The sequence below is a fragment of the Doryrhamphus excisus genome, linkage group LG7, assembly GCF_037039965.1.
Source record: "Doryrhamphus excisus strain RoL-2023G ecotype Guam linkage group LG7, RoL_Dexc_Guam_v1.1, whole genome shotgun sequence".
NCBI lineage: Eukaryota > Metazoa > Chordata > Actinopteri > Syngnathiformes > Syngnathidae > Doryrhamphus > Doryrhamphus excisus.
In genome coordinates this window covers 19,028,214-19,050,988 of record NC_136363.1, presented here as the reverse complement: position 1 = coordinate 19,050,988, position 22,775 = coordinate 19,028,214, and the positions used below count along the sequence as shown (strand labels likewise).

Here is a 22,775-nt window from a genome sequence, read left to right as displayed (position 1 = left end):
GCTGTTAGAACTTACTTGTTAGAACTGTACAGATGGGGACTCCTATCCTCCTACTCCTCTGTGATGTATGCATCCGCTCCTGGTGCGTAGGTGTAGATGAAGCGTAGGATGTTCTGGTGGAACTCATCCAGGGCTTTGTCTCTCCTGAGCAAACCACTCTCTCCCAAATCACCAGGAGAGACCGCGTCGGGTGGAATAACGAGAGCAGACGCCTCTACAGGGAGAGATGTCTTCTTTTTTTTAATAATGCACTATAACCTGTAAAAGATGCTCGTAGACTACAAGTATGGAATTAATTGAAAGTAACCTTAAAGACCCGTAATTAGGGGGGAAAATAAGGTTGAGCATGAAAGTACTGTATTTGAACTTGTGATTAAAAGAGTACCGTGCTTGAGAGTGACAGAGTTCTCGCAAAGGAGCACCGCAATCACGGCGTCCTCCTCCCGCACTTCATTTCTGAGACTTAATTTGCAGTGGGCCTCTGCTAAAGAGATCCTATTACAACACAGATGAAAAGGAGAGTTTATATATATATATATATAAAAAGGGCCATGCTAATTTTGATAATTTTAATCCTGATGAAGTCTAATCATGTTGATTCTACACTTAATGATGTGAATGTGCTAAGAAGTCAAGAGAATGATAAACATGTCACAACTGGATGAAAAATGACCTCTGGCTCACGGAGAATGACTGCACGCCACCTAGTGGGTAGCTGTGGTATTGCTCGATTCTGTACAGCCTGATAGCAGAAACAAAAACACTTGACATTACTTACAGCAATTTGATGGAAGCCGCAGACATTTTGCTCCCGTGAATTTGTGGTCGGACTCTACAGCTGGCCTTGTAGTAGCCGCGGATCATCTTCTGTGCTGCAGGACTCAGATCCACTTGCAGGCTTTGTGCATAAGCTACCAACTGGAGGGCAAGACTTTAGATCAGATAACTTTAAAATGGAATGTTTCCTAACCTCTTTGTAGTCCTGGGTAGACAAGTCAACAAGGGATGGGTAGAGGCGTATTCCAGGCTGCATGGCCTGTTGGAGGATGTGGACAGCCTGTGAGAGTACGGCATGTTCCCTTGTATGTTCCTTACACTTAACAATGAGGCCAAAGCTAGCTCCCAGCTGAGGTGATACTGGACCCATTTCCTGCCCATGAAGAAGATATAAATTTCATTTATGGCTTTGTACATGCATAATACCATTAAAATACTCACTGGTGCTCCCAGTACAGCATCATATGCCCTCCGAGAGCTATGTGTGGAGTCCACAAGAGCCCAGAAGCTGCACAGGACTGGGAATGAAAGCTGCTGGTCCACATCCTCGCCATACTTCTTCCCTGGGATGAACACAGACACTGCGCGGCTCTCCAGAACTAACAAATCCAGATCATTACTGACTGGTCAGTCTTTTTTTTTTTTTTTGACTGAAATAATCACTACCTGACTCTATTGAATCCAGCTTGTCCTTCTTGAAACCGCTCAGATCTCCAAGCATGCAAATACCACCGCTGGCCAGCAGGGCAGAACCGGCATGGATTTTAGCAGTGCCCACTCCATGCTCATCGTGAGACAGGGATGCAAACATCTCCCCTGAGCCTTCATGCCTTACCCCACGGCACGACAAGCTCAAGCTGTACCTCATTAGCCTGTCACATAATGAATACTGTACACGGTTAACATTAGAGCATTCGGTTGCTATGCTACCGAATGCTATCCACCTGAATAAATAACCACAGCACTCCTCATTATTTAAATGTTTGAAAACAAAACAACAAATATTTAAAAAACCACAGCCCTGATAGATGCCGGTTACTCTCTACACTTGAGTCCAAGTCCCTACTCTGTGAGTAAATGGTGTTTTCAAACCATCCTACCTTTCCACTATTACTGTGTCACCTGTCGAGACCAGGAGATCCAAGTGTGACCTGTTATTGGCGTCCCCTCTAGTTTGCACCAAGCTGAGCAACAAGGTGAGCCTCAATGTGTTGAAGAGGCCCGGAGGCGCCACGTGAACCGCCAAGCAGTGTGCTACGATGGCAGAGAACCTCCACGGAGAACCTCCAGCCGCCTTCAGCAGCTCCTTGAATTTGGCATTGATGTCATGCGGATCTAGAAGTAGATATGTTGCTTTAAGTCAAATTTGTTATGATTAATGAGAAAATTATTTAGCTACTTACACTGCAGCTCCACAGGTTGGACGCTATTAGCCTCCACGCTCCAGGTAATACTGGGCCACTGGTGCACATGCGCAGGTATGCCAATCACCCGGTAGAGTTGACCGATACTCATCGTGTTACACAGTTCATCTACGAGAAAGGTGGGGGTGAAACAAAGCCCAACGGAGTTGTTCCTGGACTTGAAGAAACAAGCATGCCACCTACAAACCTTTGCCAAAAGAAACAACTGTGAGGCCCTTTAGAAACAAAGATTCCTCTGTGTGAATCGCATGGCCGACTAATGAGTGTTCCTTGCACTTATTAACATATATGTTCAGTAATGGGAAGCCGGTGTATTAAATTCCTCTGCAGGACTGGGTCAACAGAATATGTTAATCCTGGTGCTGAGTTGTGTTAAACCCTCCAGGGGTACTGCTTGGACAATGTTAGAACACGGGATAGAAACACTTAATATCCCACCGCGAGGCACCGTGCACGGATGGCTGCACAAAAATGTATTTATTTGAACCCCCCCACCACCACCAACCCCGCTCATTTAGAAAGCTGGACAATATTAATGAGCACACTCCACAAAGGTGACTGTGGGTAAATACATGATATTAAAAGCACATTAATCAGGGGTTGGGAATGAACATAATGAATGAGAATGTGACTTTACAAACAAACATCAGCCGTGTAAATGTTTAGCTTCTTAAATTAACTCAGCACAGATTTGATTTACTGCATAAGAAAAAAATCGGCAGCAGTCTGGGAGCATGCCTGTACTTTTATTTCCCTGGAAAAGGTACAAAAAGTCCTATAATTAGTATATTATGGGATTAAATAAGGCATCGATAAAAGTGCTGGAACGCTACATATTCTCGCCACTAGAGGGAGTAAGAACCAAGCTTATTATTAGCAATACTGCAAGTGGCACCACCTATAATTATAACACATATGGAGCTTGACTTTTTCACTGTTTTGTGTGGACGACATCCCATGATACACTTACCTCTAAGAAACAACGTGATTGACTGGTATCGGAGTGAGCTTTGTTGATGCACACCGAGAACTTTCAGAGCGTTAACGTGGATCAATTCCACCAGCTGCTTGTCTGTCTCCAAAGATGCACATATTAGTTGAACAGGACGTCACAATGCAATATGTCGTTTTGTCTCACCTCCCAACACTCTGAACTGGATGTCCTCTTTGAGAGGCGAGCTGCAGGTCATGCAGGTGAAGTCGTTCCTCATGGTTGCGGACTCTGTGGCGCCAGGTGCATGAACCCGGATGTGGTGGAAACCTAAAAAAGCAAGAAATGTGCAATAATCTTTCAATAATCAAAATAGAGGTTTTTGAAGGATTAGTTAGCATCAAGCAAAACGTCTTTGTAGGGGCGCCTGACTAATTGCCCATAAATCATTGACTCGCCGATAGGGACTAGTGAAATTCGATCCATTTTACTGACTCAAATTATTATGAATCTCACTGAAGTAATAAATTACTCCGTTCATATTCTACCATTGAGTTGGTGAGACTCGAGTCTTCGTCAAGTACCCGTGAGTCAACAAAAAGTTTCCATCAAGCACCATTAAATCAGGGAAACTCAGTCTTCATTAAGCACATGTGAGTCAGTGAAACTCGAGTCTTCTTTGGGTACCCGCAGGTAAGTTAAACTAGCATCTTTGTCTAGCACCCATGAGTCTTAAGAAGCACGAATCTTCACCCGCACATGTGATTCAGTGAAACTCTTGTTGTTTTGGGTACCCAAAAACAAACTAAAAACTGGGAAAAAAAAAGTAATTGAAACTCCAGTTAGTCACAATTACTGACATGTTAACTTTTATCCTTTCTAAAAATTTAGCTAGCGATATCAGGAGTAAGTAAACGAGTTAATGGAGTCGGAAAAAAACGTTTTGAACGACTCATTTTAATTTGCCGCCAAAAATGCAATTTAAGTTCTGACATTTTACATGGTTGTATACAGTAGCTGGACAAGTCCAAGGGTAAAAAACATACATATATTCAGATCCTTACCTGAAGAAAATGTACAGCCGTCGTTACTGCAAACAAACCTGGCTCCCCGGGTGTATTTGGTGACCCTTGTGATAGCAATGGCCAAACCTTCCATGAGAATAGGTCTCATGCAGCAGTACGTACGAGGGAAAGTAGCTAGGTCCAGTGTGTAGTCAGAAAATGGCGGCAGGTGCGTCCATTTCAAAATGATATTCACCTTAAAAGGACCAATGTAGTTATAAGGGTTGAGGCTAAAATTGTAGGTTTATTCATACCTGACACTCTGTATGTATACTCTCAATAAGAGAAAGTGTCTTTATGGCCAAGAAGCACACCTAAAATACATATAAGATTTAGTTATGTTATATAAAGTCATCCATCCATGCTAACGGACACTTACAGATTGAAACAAGGTTGTTGCTTGTAGTGGGTGATGTAGTACATAGTCACCCAGCTCTGAGTCCACTTCTATGACATCAGACGGATTAACGTCGATACAGAACCGGAAAACTACAACCGCGTTCTGTTGGGGGTCTAAAAACAAGGTGAAGTTAGGTGATACACAAAATACTTGAAAAAACGTCGTTAACTCATATTTTCCACCCATAATATATTCATAACATACCATTAAACGGTTTGCAGTCTTCTGTAAGTTTCTGAAGGCCGCCACTCCTGTCCAAATAAATCAAAACCGACCGTTTTAAGTGGAACATGTCCGCCATTTTTATTAAATTGACAAAACCGCGCTTTTTTCAGCTCGTGGAAGACTTCGTTGCCATGGCATCCAAGCGCACGAGACAGGAAGCGGTAGTTTTAAGGTACTATAAAATCATCTAATAGATTTTCATTACTGGATCATAAAGCTACATAAGTAAACAAATGTGACCTAAACACAAAAATGCTTTATTCTGTGGTCTCTCAAATAATCCAGTCTATTTTGTCAGGGATATGAATGCTAAAAAAACATAAATCTACATGTGACAGTGACAACGCAATTGTGTCCTTTAATGCCCAGTGACCTGTTAATATTTTTTAAGGCACATTTAAGGAGTAATATCAGTACTGAATATCGTATTCTGTAAAATAGCATCTTTCATGTATATATATACTTATATAAATACAAATTGGTAAAAAACACATTTTCTATTATATTTTGTTCCCAATAAAATCTGTTTTAAGTGCTGTTTCGTCTGAGCTCCTTTGGATTCATAGAATAAGTGATGTAATTTTCTTCCCTTTAAGTCGTATTATGGATGGACAGTCGTTAAAGGCGTTCGGAGGCCTTTGTCGGGAATTTATCATAAGAAAGAGTCATCAGAAGGCGGGGCGTATGAGAAGCCCACAAAGGCGTCGTCGGCCTCCATGACGCTGGCGTTGACGATGGAATGTTCTTGGGTCCAACACACAGATTGGGGGACCATCTCCTCTGTGAACTCGGTGTCAAAGTTTGATATATCAGAGAATGAGTTCTGGGAAGGAGAAAGAACAACATGGGAGGGAGACCAAAATAAAATAATTACGGTGTCATGTTTTAAAAATATTTACCACATTGGGTGTGAACGGGGGTGGAATTTTCTTCTGTTCAAGGTCAGTCCAGTTGATGGAGGAGAAAAAGTGGTGTGTTTTGATTTCATTCTGAAATTAAACATTAATATTAATGCTCAGAACATGGATGTTTTTACCCAAGCGGTAGAAGTGGCCGTTATGTCCACCAGAGGGCGCTGCAGTGTGCAACATTTTGCCATTCCACTCACAAAGTCATCCCTGGCTCCCAGCCTGAGTGCTCCTTCTTTCTCCAGCAGGCCTTGCAGGAGAGACCAGGCAGTGTTGGACGCACCGGCTCGTATCACAAGTGGCTTATGTAGAATGTTGTCGTACATCTCGTGCGTGTCCCTGCTGTAAAAAGGCGGCTAGAGGAAACAAACATGTAACTTCTTCAGGGTCACTGAAAATTGTGCAAAAAAACAAATGTAAGACAACTCTCACCAAGCCAAAAAGCATCTCATAGAGCACTGAACCCAGACACCACCAGTCCACGGTGTTATCATACGGCTGCTTCCTGAGCACCTCTGGAGCTAAGTACTAGATAACAAAGCAACCCATGAGTTCCACTTCAAAACATAAACAATTTCGCTAACGTACCTCAGGTGTGCCACAAAAAGTACTGGTGGTATCCGTCTGGGAAATACCTTCCTTGCACAAGCCGAAGTCGGTCAAAACGATGTGACCCTTGAAAAAAAAAAAAAAAAGGACACGATGCAGGTTTTTAGCCAACATGTGCCAAACAAGCACTTCATTATCTGCCGAGGGACTGAGCTGAGGGAGGCTATTGTCGGGCCCCCGGAATGCTGGGTGGCAGTCAGTCCCATTCATCGTTCCCGCACTGTCTCGGTTGCGCAGAGACCAGGGTGATTACATCGTAATGATTACGAGGACAAGCTAATCCAATCACATGCATTCTGCAGCAGGAAATAACAGTGTTGTGTTGTGCTTAATGAAAAAAATTAGATATTGCACTAAATTGATTTGTCATGACGTGGCTAGCTTAGCTTAGCTTAACTACATTTAATGTACAAAATGTATTCAAGTTGTATTCAGTGTGTACACCCATGCATAAATGGCACTCACTTCATGGTCCAGAAGGATATTTTCAGGCTTCAAGTCTCTGGAAGAAACAAGTTTACAACACAATTAATTCAAAAAAAAGTCTGTTTTTAATTCTTATGTAGGTTTCAATCTTTCTTTTATACCTATAAACAATGTTGAGGGAGTGCAGGTATCCAAGTGCACTCGCCATTTCGGCGATGTAGAACCTGGCTCTGGGTTCTAGAAAGGTCCGTTCTTTTTGTAGGTGGAAGAAAAGCTGAAAAAAAAAAAAAGGACGGTCACATTCATGTGGCAGTTTCTGGAAGAAAGTTGCTCACTAAGCTTTATTTATAAATAGAAACATTGACAATTAGCCAGTGTACCCGCAGCAATTCAGCTTCGTGCAACTCCTCGGATAGTTTTTTTTTTTTTTTTTTAAACCCGTGACTCACGCGTGGCGAGCTCGGAATCTACTCACTTCCCCTCCGTTGACGAAATCCAACACAAAATACAACTTGTCTGTGGTCTGGAAGGAGTAATGAAGTCCAACCAGGAAGGGATGCTTCACGTTCTTCAGCAGCACGTTACGCTCGGCCATGATGTGTTTTTGCTGAGGAAAGACAGGATGTGCGAGATGAATGGGCACAATCACATTTCATAGCAGCCTTACCTCTTTTCTGTTGAGAATGACCTTTTTCTGGAGCACTTTTATTGCGTAATACTTGGCGTCCAATTTCCTTTTGGCAAGGAACACCTGCGTGCAACGGAGGAGACAACATTCATTCATTCTACCGTTTTTCCTCACGAGGGTCGCAGGGGTGCTGGAGCCTATCCCAGCTGTCTTCGGGCGAGAGGCAAGGTACACCCTGGACTGGTCGCCAGCCAATCACAGGGCACATATAGACAAACAACCATTCACACTCACATTCATACCTATGGACAATTTGGAGTCGCCAATTAGCATGTTAGCAACCTAGCATGTTTTTTGGAATGTGGGAGGAAACCGGAGTACCCGGAAAAAACCCACGCATGCACGGGGAGAACATGCAAACTCCACACAGAGATGGCCGAGGGTGGAATTGAACCCTATGAGGTCTGCGCGCTAACCACTAGACCGCAGTGCCGCCAGGAGACAACATCATTCCTCATTACTGCTTCCTCTTGCAGAGCTACAATGAAATGCTACGCTATGCTATTGAGGAGACAGACCTCGGTTTGAGTGCTCGGCCAAAAAAGCAGCCCATGTGTTTGGTGCTAAATAACCTTACATGGGGCCAAGTACAAACATTGGTCTTCAATAAATGTCTAAGTGATGTTAATTTTATTCATGTGAAACGGTCATTATTCTTAATTAAATATTTTTGGGTGTCTGGAACAAATTGATGTTTTCATCTGATGTTTTGGAACAAATGAATCATGAGGCACCTTGAAGTGTGTACTTTCCAGCACCTGTATGGTGTAAATGCACCAATTAACACGTCCCCCTATAGGCACCAGAGGCGTGGTCTACCAAAGCAAATAAGCACATGACCTCTGTTATTGTATATTATTGACATACCTTCCCAAAACTGCCTTTTCCTATGACTTTTAAAAAGTCAAAGTCTGTGGGCTTGGCGCTGAAAAACAAATGACAAGCGTGTTATTTTCCACATGGTGGCACATGCAAAGTTCACCTAGTATTAAAAAGGGAACATACTGCGGGTTTCCGGAGGGTCCCAGGTTAATGTTTCTGGAAGATGAGTTCTGTTAAAAAAAAAAAAAAAAAAAAAAAAGCCAGTGAGGTTTGCTTGCCATGATGGTTTAGCTGGCAACTATATACATTTTCCACATACCACCAGTAGTAGTCGTAATAAAAGTAATACAGAGAATAAATGCTTTCCATATAAGATACTGTATATTATTAGATATTACACTAAAGCTTAGCGTATTTTGACCTCCATTGGACTAGATTTAGCATCTTTTATGGACAACTGCATGACTTACTTTGTCGTCTTCATCTTCAGACGCATCCGAGTTTTGCAGGTTCTCCATTTTGTCCATTAGGAGAAAACTCCTCACATCAGGACTGCAGATTTAAAAATAATAATATGCTAATGTTTCTTTGTTATCATGTGTGGGGGGGGTCTTAATGGCAGTTAACTCTTACTGGTTGCAAAGCTGAGGAAGGGAGACTATTCCTTTAATGAATTCATGCAGGCCGGCTCTTCTTTGCTTGATGAACTCTGTTGAAGAAAAGAACGTGCAGGTATTTAATAGACAGCGTGTAGCCGCACGTTAGCCATGCAGATGAACGCTTACCAGGTTCAAAGTTATCCCCAAATATCCTCTTGGCGGGAATCTTTAAGTTTAACGAAGGAAACTGTTTCTTTAACTGTGCGGAATTAGGTCCAAGTTAGTCATCAGTGTGCATCAACAGATATAACTGCGTTATAAGTCAAGATGGCCGCCACTCACCGTGTTGTAAAGTTTATCAAACTCTGCATAGCGTCTGAAGACAAACCACTCCTGCTGCCCGACGTTGACGATGACTTTATAAACCTGATAAAAGTCAAATGTGATGCTCAAGTTTTCAATGCCCCGCCCCTCCCCCAAATATATGATGTCAGGATTTCAGGTACCGTGTAACGCTTTTTCTTGTCCCTCTGCTCGTTGTGGCAGGGTATGCTGACGTTCGGCAGACTGTTCTGCTCCTCCATCCTCCAGCATTCCAAGCGTGCGCGGCGGCAGCAAACTTATGGTTCCTCTTTTAAGGATGTGACACTTTCATCCTGTTGTCACCTGGACAAAAAGAAAAAGACACCATTATCCAGGAAGTGGGACTATTTACATTTGGCAAACATGTCTTGACCACAGCGGTATTTGCTGTTGTTGCCGTTTACCTAGCGAGAAGCATTATATGTACATTTGCAACAGCTCTCAGCAGTGCACGGACCTCCTCCAAGGCCAAACAAACCAAAATGTCAACCTTCTGTATATATTAATGTTCAAAAATGATCCAATTCCAGGCTCAAAATGGCTCTGTAGGGAATATTCTGTAGGCCAAGCAAACCCACTAGACCAGGGGTCTCAAACATGTGGCCCGCAGGACACTAGTTTGAGGCCCCCGCCTTGATATGAAAGTTTAATGTTAGTGCGGCCCGCGCAAATTTGATATGGATGCTGTATGGTATCATGTACCCAGAAAAAAATATTACATTTGATTCATATTCATGTTAAATAACTTAATAGTTATCCTCCCTATCCGTGTGGAAGTGGTAAGTTTTTGGCTATTTAAGTTGAAAGGAAATAACTTGAAGGCTACCGTTTAGGTCGCTAGCTCTCTAGTTTGCGAGTTAGCATTTGTCTCAAGACCCTGCAGTTGCGCAATATGTTGTAAATAAAAAGAGTATAAATGTGACTATAGTCGTGTTTTGTCATGTCTACAGGGCTCTAATAATGCTTTGTTTATTTTAATCTGAAAAAAATAATTTGTCTACCCACCATCTATATGTGGTTTCTTAAGTTTTTATTATTTGCCCTTTTATTATTATATTTATTTATTACTGATTGATTGATTTTCTTTATTCTTGATTTGTTTATTTTTCATCTTATTTTGTGTAGAAAAATAAAATTTAAGATATTTGAGAACAGTGGAATGTTTTATCAGAGCTTTTGTTTTGAACCAAAGCGAAGTTTTTTACATTTTTTTGTTTTTAATAAATGCCTTTTTTTTTGGAAAACCTGATGCGGCCCAGTCTCACCCAGACCTGAGCTCCAGTGGCCCCCAAGTAAATTGAGTTTGAGACCCCTGCACTAGACTTTCCACGTGCATTCCTGCTGGCTGTCCAAGAGAAACTGACCATTTCATGTTGCGTTACGTCACGTCTCGTCAACAAAGCTTTTTGTGTTCAGATCTGTGTGTGTACCCACTGTGCGATGCCAGTGAGGTCAGCCTGGTTTGTTTAGGGACTTTCTTTTGTCTCTGCAGCCACGGTCCTTGTTACTTTCACTGCACATGACAGTGAAAATCCTCCATTGATGGCGCGCCAAACACTTCCTGACAGGATGTTTTATTCCGTTCACGTAGGAGGAGCAGCTTGGGCCTGTTTAGGATGCATTAAACGTGCACTGAGACGGGACTCACTGACGCTGGGCTTCCTTTTAGGTTTCACATGCCAAAAAAAATGAAGCAATTCACAGCCGTTGTGTATTATTTAGCTCCAGATGCTAGCATTAGTACCTTTTTGTCTGGTTTTCTTACAGCCGTCATTCCAACTGATGGATGTGCCTCCTGAATCAATCAGATGTCATCCATGATGGCATTTTCGGTTTAGCATTTCATGTACAAAAAGCCACTTCCTGTTTGCATTCATGTAAACAAAACATGCTGCCCTCAGTCTCCTCTTGGATGAAATTTGCTTCCTTACAATGACGCCAAATCAGGTCTTGCATCTGTGCTTCATTCTCACTGACTTTCTGCACAAACAGGGGGATAACATGATATACGATTTCTGCTGACACAGCTACTCCCTCGGCATGGAATGCCACAGATCACCACACCTACCAACAGGCAATGCTTGGTGGATTTCATTAAAAGAGAGGGAATAAAGCCGCTGCCATCCCAGCATGCCCCTGTGTTCATACCACGGCATGATCTAACACGCGCCGACAGGCATAAATATGTGGGGCTACTACAGGGAATCCAAAATAGAATGCTTCCTGCTTAGCTCATAACAGTGCCTGTGGATATCCTTGAGAGGATGTTGAGCATATTTTTTTTTCTACTCGTCATAAGCACTTTAAACAAGGAGTTGTAAAACTGTCGGGGTCAAATTTGGCCTAAAATGAATTCAACTTTCATTACATTCTATACAAAAGTTTTTTGTGTTGGACCTTAGTGGTTTTAGTGTCTGTTCCAACAAGGGGAAATTGAATTATAAGTGAGGAAGTGCAGCTGCAGACGTGTGTTCCATGAACTGAGTCAACCCCATATGGTACATCTGGACTAATTCCTGACCTGATGTTCCTGTCCAGACCACTCAAGTAATAAAAAAAATCAAACGTTTGCAAAAAGCAGGGTTTCTTGAGAAAATGTTCTCGAAGGAAAGCCTGAGCAATTCCACCACCTGTAATGAATAATAAAACCAGTCTGGACCTGTACCTTTACTTTTTAAAATAAAAAAGTGAAAATGCATCAGAATGTAATACATAGTAATTATTTTTATGACTACAAAACTCAATTGGGTGCGTGGAGTACAGAACATGAAAGTGATAGACATTAATACATATTCCAATTATGTGCAGACGAATGAATAATGTCGATAACTTCAAATAAGCAACACGCACGCGCACAATTGACGTATCGATACAATACAAACACAGCAAATGCTATTTTTATTTGACACAACACACTTTTGTTTAACCCAATTAGTTGAGCTTGCGTCTAAGAACTTTTGTTACGCAACGGCATAACGTTACATACATTAATACTAAATACAACACACAAAATAATACATTTAAAAGCGTTTTAGTTCAAATTAGCCCACCTAGCTAACCTGTGCTATGCTAGCAACAAGGTAACTTTGAAGGTAAACGGATGGAGCTCGTTACCTTTCAGTTGTCTTCTTCCAGTCGGGAAAATGCGACGACTCCAAACTTCAGTTAAGCCAACATTTGACTTATAAAGAACCCGAAAACTAAAAAGCGAAGAGGATGTTCGGCTACCTGTACGTCCAGTAAAGAGAAGCAGGAAGCATCCTGGGTGTAGAAAGTTCCGATGAAATTTGTCACGGGACCAGAACGCAACAGGCTTGTTCTAGTAACCTGAATACACCATTCTTTTTCCGGTATGTTCTTTCAAAATATGATGCTCCAGAATATAAGAAACAAGCCAGCAGACGAACAAAATTAACAGTTTAATAAATCACATTATAGCCACCTTTCATTTTAATCTTAACGATATTCCAACTGCTGTTAAATCTCGCAAAATCGCGACTTTTTTTGTGTTTTGTGGCTATATCCACAACTTCCGGTTTTCTATCAAACTTTATGACTGGTGAATGGAGCTACGCAGGACAAACATGTGTTAAATAGGGACATCTAGAGGACAAAGTATGAACTGCCAATTAAAAAGATTATTGTGTAACTATATTACGTCGTACATAGACTGTTCTTGCATTTAGAAAACCATATACAGGGTTATCCAAAGTGTGGCACGGGGACCATTCTTATCCATTATTTCATTTATTTGCCTGCACACCTTATGGAAACATAATTAACACAATAATTACACAAAATGGGCAAAATATGTGAAAAAGCAATTAATATGGACAATAGAGGTTTGTCTTTATATGTCATAAGACATTAAAAAAACTGACAAAATCCTTCCAACCCTTGTTTTAAACTACAAATATTCACATTCTTTATTTGCAACTAAACACATTCACATTTTTCACAATTAGTAACCAAAAATCCTAACATCTGACCAGCTAGTGAAGTAACAATAACTATTGTCAAGTTCTTTTGGATATAAGCCAGGCTGAGAAGACTGTAGAGGATGCTTTATCAACACAACTCCAGTAGATTTTCTTGATAACCTTTGAATAAAAGATGCATAGCATCAAATTACTACTCAGGCTAAACGTTGTTTATATTTTGGAAGCCACAATAGTTCTTACTTACCAGTTGTCTCTCTGCCATTCTCTCCTGGAGTGGTGTCTGTTAATTGTCCACATCCACTGACTTTAATCTCTGCATCATATACCACGTCATGTCACATAGGTATCAGAACAGTCAGATTTTATAATCATAATTATATCAAAGATTTCAACGACATGCATTTCTAGCATCATAATCAGCATACGAATGGTCCTCTTTGATGAATACAAGTACAATCACGTGATGCTTATGCATTTCACTTTGGAGCTTTGTTGTACGTTTTCCACCCACTTTGAAATGTTCCATGGTATAGTTTAAGGAAAGGTATCCCACCTCTGGGATCTTTTCAACCCCTTGAAAGGTTTTTTTCAAGCTTCTCGTGAGCGCAATGAATTTTGATTATACAGATTTTGTCCACTAGGTGGCAACAGATCACAACAGTTCAAATCTATAAACGGTTACAATGTATTATGTATTGCATAATAACACAGCTTTAAAGATATAGTTAATCTGAATGCGTTTAGGAGAAACTAACTCTAGAATTATTTAGTTATTTTGCATAATTGACTTTATTTTTGACAAACAATTGTAAGAAAATAATTGTATTTTTTTACATGTATAAATAAAACAATTCTAAGTAGTGTCGGTATTGTAATACTCTGCATTTTCTTGGTATCAGATCAATACAGACTCCTACTTAATGGCAGTGAAATGAATTATGGTCTTAAACCCCTTGAAGGGCCCCTTGAAAGCCTCCCCACAGACCACTTTAGGACACTGCCTCCCGCATGAAAGACCTATTTTGCTCCACACAAGTGACAGGAGCGCTTGTCTGCTTCCTTAAAATTCTACACCAATCACAAGAACCCGTCTCTGACTGTCAACCAATCACATACACATATACTCCCCATTTTTGACCAATCACAGGCGAGGCCGCCTGTGCAGTGGGCTGGGCTGAAGAATCGGCGGGATGGACAAAAATCATATTGGCAAATGGAACAAGGAGGAGAGAACTGGAAGTATCCACACCGCGAGTAATGAAAGCGAAATTCGAATATTTCCGGTGTCTTAGCTACATTTTTACGCTGTAATTGTGTCCCAGGACACACAAGAAGAAGTTTATCTTTAGAGGCATCTTATATAAAACAAGTAAAAATAATATGAAGAAGAAGACATTGAAGTAGCATTCCGGCTAGTCGAGTCATGCTAGCTAGATACTGCATCCCGGAAGCTATCGACTACGGAAAAGCCTTCTATGGATAAACGTGGATCTATGTGCTATTTTAGCGAGCTGAGGAACAACAGGTTGGTCGTAAAAAAGATTCGCGCATCCCGGCGGCTGTCATGGACAACGTGAGATCGGCACGCAGGTGGGTGGCCGCTTCCCTCTGTCATTCACTGTCATTCGCTTATTTACATTGAGCCACTTTCCCTATATTAAACACTGCAAAAGTAAACATGGCGTACTAACACATATGCACCTGCAGGTTATGACTATGTATTAATAATAACACAGCAATAACTTTTCACCACATTTGGTTCTAGTAAACAAAGTTCAAGGGACAATTAGACGGCATAAAAAGCTACTTAGCATGAGCAATATGGTTATGTATTAGCTTAATATTATGACTTTTTGGGTGAAAAAAGGCACACAACACCCATTAACTCTTGCATGAAGTGTGTCAGTTGTACTTTTTGTGATCCACATTTGCATAACAGAAAACTTCAAAGGAGGCGCAGCAGCTGAAGGAAAATCAAGAAAAAAAAATTGTGTAACAGCTATATTAATTGATTTTTCCTTCAAAACTGCAAGCTAGTAAACAGAATATGTGCTTTTTTCAAAACATGGAACATCTATTCTGATATTTTGGATGTTCATTATTTGAAAAAAAAAAGTTTATATTTCAGTTAATCAACTACAAAGCACATTTAAACGTAATGTATTTGAACAGACGTTAGGGATTTGCCATTGAAAATAACCACACCCCACTTTACCTCTGGAGGTGAAAGAGCCCCTTCATCCACCCCCTCCCCATCTATTTTTTTTCCCCTACCCAGCTTCCACTGTGCCAAAATCCAAGTGAGTTTCCACAGGGATGAAGAGCTTTGGCGGGAACACTGCCCCCCCCCCTTCACTTGTTGATGCATAATGCTAATTAATGGCCCCCTCTGTGTCATATATAATATCCATGACATCATTCCTTCCGTGTTGCTGTTGCCTCATCTTCTAATAACAAACTGCGTCCTTGCAGTCACGATGAGGATGAAGAGCTCCACTCCACCGATCCAGACACTAAAGAGAGGACTAAAGACAAGAAGGTTTTGTGTAAAGTGAAGTGGTCCCGCGATGAGGTAAGCTGTACTTTATGTGGATTTTCTGGCACTTAATACATTGTGAGAGTTCCTCTTGTGTTTGTCTCCAAGGATGACAAACTGAAAAAGCTTGTGGAGCAACATGGCACGGACTCCTGGAAATTAATAGCAAACTATTTCCCTGTAAGTACGAACGGCTTGTAAACAGACGTCCACTTACTTACGCATCGAGTCGCTGTACTCCAACCAATGAGGTGTCTCCGTCACACGTATGACACGACAGGGGAGGACAGATGGCCAGTGTCAGCACCGCTGGCAGAAGGTGCTCAACCCAGAGCTGGTGAAAGGGCCGTGGACAAAGGAGGAGGATCAGAAGGTAAGAGGAGCCGGGAGTGTCCTGTCTTGAGCACGCAAATATTGTTAAGTGATAGGTGGGTGGGTGGGTGGGGAGGGGGGCTACAGAAGGCGATGCTGACTTACTTCCTGCCAAAAAACGTTGCTCCATGACATCATCACTGCGGCCTTTATTAATTCATTCATTAATTTCTGCCGCTTATCCTCACGAGGGTCGCGAGGGGTGCTGGAGCCTATCCCAGCTGTCTTCGGGTGAGAGAGGTGGGGTACACCCTGGACTGGTGGCCAGCCAATCACAGGGCACATATAGACAAACAACCATTCACACTCACATTCATACCTATGGACAATTTGGAGTCGCCAATTAACCTAGCATGTTTTTGGAATGTGGGAGGAAACTGGAGAACCCGGAGAAAACCCACAAACTCCACACAGAGATTCCCGAGGGTGGGATTGAACTCGGGTCTCCAAGCTGTGAGGCCTGTGTACTAACCACTCGATCACCGTGCAACCAAGTCTTTCTCATTCATTCATTTTCTACCGCTTATCGCGGGGGTGCTGGAGCCTATCCCAGCCGTCTTCGGGCGAGATACACCCTGGACTGGTCGCCAGCCAATCACAGGGCACATATAGACAAACAACCATTCACACTCACATTCATAAAAACAAGAAAACGGTCTATACGATAGGCCATCATATATTTGGGATCTGGAGGTTTATAGTACATGCAAACAGATGAGTCAGAGCTTTTCTTCCTGTCACACACACACCAGTGACGTGGACATGCTTAAAATTGAGGCGATGGACCACTTCAAGTTTGTCTAATGCATCTGTGTCGCAGCTGCATCTCCACAGGTTACTGGTATGTGAGTGACAGGAAGAAAAGCTGGGTAAAAATTGCCAATTATTATTTTTTTAGTGAAAAATACTGCTGGTCAATTAGTGTACTTTAACAACCTGATATCTGATCGTGTTTTGTGCAGGTCATCGACCTGGTCCACAAGTACGGGCCCAAACGCTGGTCCGTGATCGCAAAGCACCTCCAAGGCAGGATCGGCAAGCAGTGTCGCGAGCGCTGGCACAACCATCTCAACCCTGAAGTGAAGAAGTCCTCCTGGACCCAGGAGGAGGATCGGATCATCTATGAGGCCCACAAGCGTCTGGGGAACCGTTGGGCAGAGATCTCTAAGCTCCTTCCTGGACGGTAAAACTCAACCTGCCAAACACAGAAGAACACATGCAGACTCATGGTTCTTTGTTCAAATATAAATATAATAACTTATATTTAAGTTAGAAAAGTTCTTGAATTTTAAAAGTAATAAAAATGAGTCCGATTTTTTGGCACCAGGACGGACAACTCCATCAAGAATCACTGGAACTCCACCATGAGGAGGAAAGTGGAGCACGAAGGCTACCTCCAAGACGGCTGCCCTAAGACTTTCACTCCCTCGCACAATGGCGGGAAAAGGCGCCATCACTCGCCGTGCCCCGCACCCACCCCGAAAGAGGCGCAGCATTGCGACCGTAGCCCCTTGCCTGCCGTGACGGGACCCAACCAGGTTTGCCTCCTCTCCAGGTTCTATCGTTTGATTTGGTTGTTTATTGTATTGATTGGCACTTTTGTGTTGTAGATGGCAGGGTATCATTTTGAACCCCACGGGCGCCCCCTTATGGACAGTTCTGGTTTCATGCCAGTGAGTTTCTACTTCCTGTTTGTTGCTTTGATCGTCTACTTTGACTTCAAACCTGTTTTTTTTTTTTTTCAACTAACATCCAATAAGAGATAAACCGGAGTACACTTTCCCTTTCTGTGGCATTTTATATGTGAATCTGTTTGTTGTGTCTTCTTTACTCCTTCCTTACTTCCTGTCCCCCGCCACGTTTGTCCGTCTCAGCCGCCCTGCCCGGATGATCCCGACAGAGAACAGAGAATTAAGGAGCTTGAGTTACTGCTTATGTCAGCAGAGAGTGAAGTCCAGCGCAGAGGTCCATGTGTAAGCAAGCGCACGCTCCCTTATGGGTGTTAGCACTTAGTGTAGCCTGTGTGTGTGTGTAGGCTTGTAGTATACATACATAGTACATATATAGTACATAAATACACTGGAAATACACTGACTGTGTTTTTAGTGTATTTATGTGAAGATACTACGGTTTCTGTACCGTAGTAGCTAGCTTCCCATCATCCGCCATCTCCATCCAAGACCTCAAATGTCTCACCCCTTCCACTATAACGCTCCTGTATTCACTCCTTCTTGAATGATCGTCTCCTCATATTTATCCCGAATCTTCTCCAGAACAATCCCTAACATCTCCTGTTTTTCCAGAACTTGGATCAGTACTCGACTTGGTCAGATGGCTTGTCCGAAGAAACGCTCGCCTCAAGCAGCAGCAGTAGTAGTAGTAGTAGTCTGGAGGAGCAGGTGCACAGGAGATCCTGGTCCAAGCCTGAGAACCCTAGAGGAACTTCCACCAAAATGCCGGTGTCTCCTAGTAAATTCTTGGCTGTGGAGGCGAGCACGGTGCTGTCCACTCTGCAGACCATGCCGGACTTTGCCGAAACCATGGAGCTCATTGACTCAGTAAGATGATCTCCAGATCTCCAAGTTATCTTCAGTTGATGTCACGCCATTTTTTTTTGGAATGTATTAAAGATCTACTGTAGATGTGCTTTGCTCTACAGGACCCATCGGCATGGAGCAACGTAGCCGGTTTTGATCTCTCAGAGGCAGAACCCAGACAAGACCAGACCGCTTTGGCGACTCTCCTTCAAGAGAGGAGCTTCTTGGGGCACATATCACCTCCCTGCACCTCCAAGGTGACCACAGCCACAAGGAGGAAGAGGAGAAACCGAGGGGAAGCGTCTCCTCTGTGTGATAGGACCTGCCTTTCCTTTTTGGACAATGTCTCCAATTCACCGAAGAAGACGCCTACAAAGCCGTTCACTCCATCACGGGTAAAAAAAAAAAAAAAAAAAAGTTCTTACCGAGCTCAACTTGTCATGTGACCATCACGACTCATCTTCTTGCAGTTCTGCAACGTATCAGCGGCAGAGCATTTGAGTTTGGACAACCCGGCGCTCACGTCAACGCCCGTTTGTGGACACAAATGTTTCCACAACACGCCGCTCCACAAGGAGTCCACGCCTAAGCACCAGAAAGAGAACGATGGGTCAGTGAAAGCAACATCACATCTCTGTGGAATCGTACCTGTAACATTTTTTTTTTAGTTCCAGGACGCCAAAGTTCCGTAAAAGCGTCACCATTCCGATACCAAGGACCCCGACTCCTTTCAAGAATGCTCTAGCAGCTCAGGAGAAGATGCACGGCCCGTTAAAGATGGAGGTAATTGAACTCAGCATTTCATTCAAGCTCAAGTTCTAAGGATGCTCATCTTTTTCCAGCCGCAGCCTCTTGCTTTTCTCGAAGAAGACATCCGAGAGGTTCTGAAGCAGGAAACGGGAGCGGACATCTTTAACAGAACAGACATGCAGCCTGATTACAAAGTACATGTCCTGCTTTACACAATTCCCCCCCAAAAAAAGGTGGACTCGGCCGTCATTGTGAGTTTTATATTACAGATGGATTGCCCTGCTAGAAAAGTACGCAAATCCTTAGTGCTTGACCCCTGGGGGAAGGACTGCCTGAACGTGCAGCTGTTCCCAGATCAGCTCAACGATGCACAAGTGAGTCACACTTAAGGTGACAAGAAAATACGGCAAAGATACTGAAAGCTGTTACTGACAGGTTCCAGATGAGAGTCTACTGACCAGTTCCTCCCTGAGCTCCCCGGCTACGGAGCACCAGGAGGCGGAAGAGTTAGAGGACGCTTGTTGCCCTTTGACCCAACAAAAGGACCCCCCTTCTGTTGCTCTGCACCCTCGCCGCAAAATAAAAACAAAGCCCACTAACACCCACAGAGCTGCAAAACACAACACAGCACAGGTACAGTAAATGCAACACAACAAGAAGAAGAACACTAGCTTCCTGATTTCACCTGCTGTCTCTCTGCAGGTGAGTGAGTGGGAAGCAGTGCTTTACGGGAAGACGGAAGACCAGCTGCTCATGACAGAACAAGCCCGCCATTACCTGAACCCTTACCCGTCACCCGGCCCCACCTCAAGGACCCTTGTGCTATAAGACCCAACTGCAAATACTTTTGCTTTTCACACAGAACCATGGACAGAAATGGCAGCTTTTACAAGCGGTATAAAAAAGGGCGTCTTCCCGTATCTTCTGCACTATTCTAAAAGCAGGGTGAAGAACTGTTTGCTGCGCTTCCAAGAGCGTTTTTGAGGAGGACGCGTGTACAGTAGAGCACTTGTTATACCGCTTTTTTTTGTTTTTTATGTGTGAGCTAAACGTCCAGCCGTGAAGGCCACACCATGTGGCCAGTTGAATGTATTTGACTGCAATGTAAACAGGAAGGGTACCTTTTATTGTTTTATTTGTATTTATTACCAGACAGCTTCTAAAGATGCTTAGATATGAATTAATATAAGTCAGACAACAAGTCGTCTAACTTTGGACGCCCTCCCATAAAAAAAAAGTAATCAGTTTGGAGAAGCTTTTGTATTTATTTAATTACTAATTTATTTATTTGGTTAAAGAAATAACTTTTATTGGCCTACCAAGTTAGTACATGCACTGCCTTCCAAAATCATAATGTAGTACTTTTTATGCGCTTAGGACGCCATTTCTGACCTCTAAATCATAGACAAATTGCACTTTTTTTCATTTCAATGATTGTTCCTTAAAAAAAACAAAAAAAAAGTGTAGCCGTTTTGTATTTGTAGAATTATTTTGAATTTTTAATCCGATGCTGATATTTTTATTTCACTAATTTGATAACGAGACGTGCTAAAGCCGCACTACAAATACACAAAGTGTCATATCGGTATTAGTGATAATCCGGATTATCCTGCATTACAAGAGATGATAAGAAGGGAATCTTGTCAGGGAGATCAAGTGGAAAGATCATATGTGTGTATAAATATATATTTGGAGATCATATACACAATAGAACTACTGTAATGATGTGCATGACATTCTGTAGACGAGGTACCGTGATGAGATCCTACTGATGGGCGGAGTTTGCTCAAATAAACACAACAGCATTGAACATGTTGGCTTTTCTTTTGTCATACAATTCAATGGAGTAAACATTGACTTGACCCCCCCCCCCACCCCTCAAAGTGAAGCAAATGGGAGTTACCTCAGGTGCGTGTGACAGGTGAGATCCCGCTGCTTCATCTTGTTCCAGGGTTCCAGGGACACGAGCCCCCCCTCAGCCAGAACAAGAGGCCTCTCCACAGGGTCAGCTGCTCGTCCTAAAGGGGTCCACTCACCCGTGACTTAATGCCCCCATGCTCTTTTGTGTCCTGTTGGGATTTTTTTGGGCCGCCAAATGGAGGGGGGGGGGGATGTTACGACTCCTCGCCTTATGCCACACACACACACACACACAAACACTTGCACGCCATGTCCTCTTAATCAATGTGTCGTGCGTGGACAAGAGGCTCTTTTGTTAGGTGGTGACCCACACAGCGACTTGAAAGCCTTTTTCCTCTTAATTACTTTTTGGCATCAGGCCGTCCACCTTCTGCTTCCTGCTTGTGTTTAGGAGAGAAATAAGACATTGTGTCTCTTATTGGTTTCATTCACATTCTTACAAAAACACTTGTCCGGAGTCATCAGCGCTCTTTTCCGAAGCAATAAATTCACTCCCTAATGTGTTGGTGCATTTATTGAATGATTTCATTGGTCATTTTTTTAAAACAATCTTATGACTTTACTAATATTCAGACTTTTAGATAGTCATTAACTTTGTTTTTTAATACAATTATTGTCTTATGATACATTTGTGTTATTTTAAATCATTTTTTTCATGATTTAAAAAACATTGTAAAATATATTAAAATAATTTTATTTTAAATATTTTTTTCTTGATTTAAAAAAAACTGAAAATATTTAATTTATTTTAGACTAATAAATCTTATAAAATTATATAAAAGAATTTAAGTTCTAAAAATATATAAAATTACTTAAATTACTTAAATATTTATTTTTTCATTGTGTAAAAAATATTGTTAAAATATAAAATGTATACTACAGTCATGTGTTGTGTTATAAAATGCGCTAAATTTAAAAATATATATTAAAATATTAAATTATATATAATGATCTCATGATTTAAAAAACATTGTAAAATATATTAAAATAATTTTATTTAAAATATTTTTTTTCTTGATTAAAAACAGTTAAAATATTTAATTTAGACTAATAAATCTTATAAAATTATATTTTAAAAAATCAGGTTCTAAAAATATATAAAATTACTTTTTAAATATTTATTTTTTTATTGTGTAAAAAATATTGTTAAAATATAAACTGTATACTATAGTCATGTGTTATAAAATTTAAAAAAAATATTAAAATAACATTAATATATACATAATGATCTCATGATTTGAAAAACATTTTTTCAATATTACATTTATATTAGTCATATTTTATAAATTTCATAATAAAATGCACAACTTTTTTAACTTCCTAAAATACATTATTCTTAATGATTAAAAAAAACTAAAAATATTAAATTTACATGATACAAATTTTAAGTTAATTTTATAAGAAAATGCCCAAATGATATTAACATAATTCATTGATTGAGATTTCAATGATTGACTATTACCTAGTCCCAATATGTGCTTTA

At 41.5% G+C, this 22,775-nt stretch overlaps 3 protein-coding genes and 1 long non-coding RNA gene across 7 annotated transcripts in view; 1 reads left to right on the top strand and 3 right to left on the bottom strand.

Moving 5' to 3' along the window:
• mcmdc2 (minichromosome maintenance domain containing 2) overlaps positions 1 to 4,916 on the bottom strand; it is a 29,449-nt gene extending 24,533 nt beyond the window's left edge. The window contains exons 1-14 of the mRNA XM_078792344.1: positions 4,801 to 4,916; positions 4,576 to 4,709; positions 4,451 to 4,510; positions 4,197 to 4,392; positions 3,340 to 3,462; positions 3,172 to 3,273; positions 2,181 to 2,309; positions 1,878 to 2,112; positions 1,444 to 1,649; positions 1,219 to 1,376; positions 971 to 1,150; positions 779 to 918; positions 386 to 495; positions 16 to 214 (exon numbers count right to left, since the gene is read on the bottom strand). Of these exons, the coding sequence (XP_078648470.1) occupies positions 51 to 214; positions 386 to 495; positions 779 to 918; positions 971 to 1,150; positions 1,219 to 1,376; positions 1,444 to 1,649; positions 1,878 to 2,112; positions 2,181 to 2,309; positions 3,172 to 3,273; positions 3,340 to 3,462; positions 4,197 to 4,392; positions 4,451 to 4,510; positions 4,576 to 4,709; positions 4,801 to 4,897 (2,034 nt within the window). The 5' untranslated portion in view covers positions 4,898 to 4,916 and the 3' untranslated portion in view covers positions 16 to 50. The remainder of the gene's footprint in view (positions 1 to 15; positions 215 to 385; positions 496 to 778; positions 919 to 970; positions 1,151 to 1,218; positions 1,377 to 1,443; positions 1,650 to 1,877; positions 2,113 to 2,180; positions 2,310 to 3,171; positions 3,274 to 3,339; positions 3,463 to 4,196; positions 4,393 to 4,450; positions 4,511 to 4,575; positions 4,710 to 4,800) is intronic.
• Positions 4,917 to 5,065: 149 nt separating this feature from the next.
• Positions 5,066 to 12,535, bottom strand: sgk3 (serum/glucocorticoid regulated kinase family member 3). Of its 3 annotated transcripts, none has more exons than XM_078792343.1 (17): positions 12,351 to 12,535; positions 9,380 to 9,529; positions 9,216 to 9,299; positions 9,060 to 9,132; positions 8,908 to 8,983; positions 8,745 to 8,826; positions 8,458 to 8,504; positions 8,320 to 8,377; positions 7,453 to 7,515; positions 7,240 to 7,371; positions 6,926 to 7,038; positions 6,804 to 6,840; positions 6,318 to 6,404; positions 6,162 to 6,257; positions 5,930 to 6,085; positions 5,721 to 5,810; positions 5,066 to 5,644 (listed from the first exon to the last, which is right to left on the bottom strand). In XM_078792343.1, exons 2-17 carry the CDS (start codon positions 9,455 to 9,457, stop codon positions 5,474 to 5,476), a joined length of 1,443 nt encoding a protein of 480 aa, XP_078648469.1. In that variant the 5' UTR covers positions 9,458 to 9,529; positions 12,351 to 12,535; the 3' UTR covers positions 5,066 to 5,473. The 3 variants fall into 3 exon arrangements, with proteins under 3 accessions (XP_078648469.1, XP_078648468.1, XP_057915680.2); XM_078792342.1 differs by having other exon boundaries at positions 7,432 to 7,515; positions 9,380 to 9,539; positions 12,351 to 12,534; XM_058059697.2 differs by having other exon boundaries at positions 7,432 to 7,515; positions 12,351 to 12,534.
• Positions 12,536 to 14,379: 1,844 nt separating this feature from the next.
• mybl1 (MYB proto-oncogene like 1) lies at positions 14,380 to 21,165 on the top strand. Of its 2 annotated transcripts, none has more exons than XM_058059665.2 (16): positions 14,380 to 14,767; positions 15,650 to 15,749; positions 15,822 to 15,893; positions 15,994 to 16,086; positions 17,048 to 17,268; positions 17,413 to 17,623; positions 17,696 to 17,758; positions 17,960 to 18,058; positions 18,389 to 18,643; positions 18,745 to 19,017; positions 19,093 to 19,232; positions 19,291 to 19,405; positions 19,465 to 19,566; positions 19,642 to 19,746; positions 19,808 to 20,005; positions 20,075 to 21,165. In XM_058059665.2, the coding sequence occupies exons 1-16, from the start codon at positions 14,742 to 14,744 to the stop codon at positions 20,198 to 20,200; spliced, it is 2,199 nt and encodes a 732-aa protein (XP_057915648.2). In that variant the 5' UTR covers positions 14,380 to 14,741; the 3' UTR covers positions 20,201 to 21,165. The 2 variants fall into 2 exon arrangements, with proteins under 2 accessions (XP_057915648.2, XP_057915647.2); XM_058059664.2 differs by having other exon boundaries at positions 18,727 to 19,017.
• Positions 16,943 to 21,941, bottom strand: LOC131108610 (uncharacterized). The gene is made up of 3 exons (XR_013627791.1): positions 21,276 to 21,941; positions 19,048 to 19,506; positions 16,943 to 17,280 (listed from the first exon to the last, which is right to left on the bottom strand). It is a non-coding gene; the product is annotated as an uncharacterized LOC131108610 (long non-coding RNA).
• Positions 21,942 to 22,775: the final 834 nt, after the last annotated feature.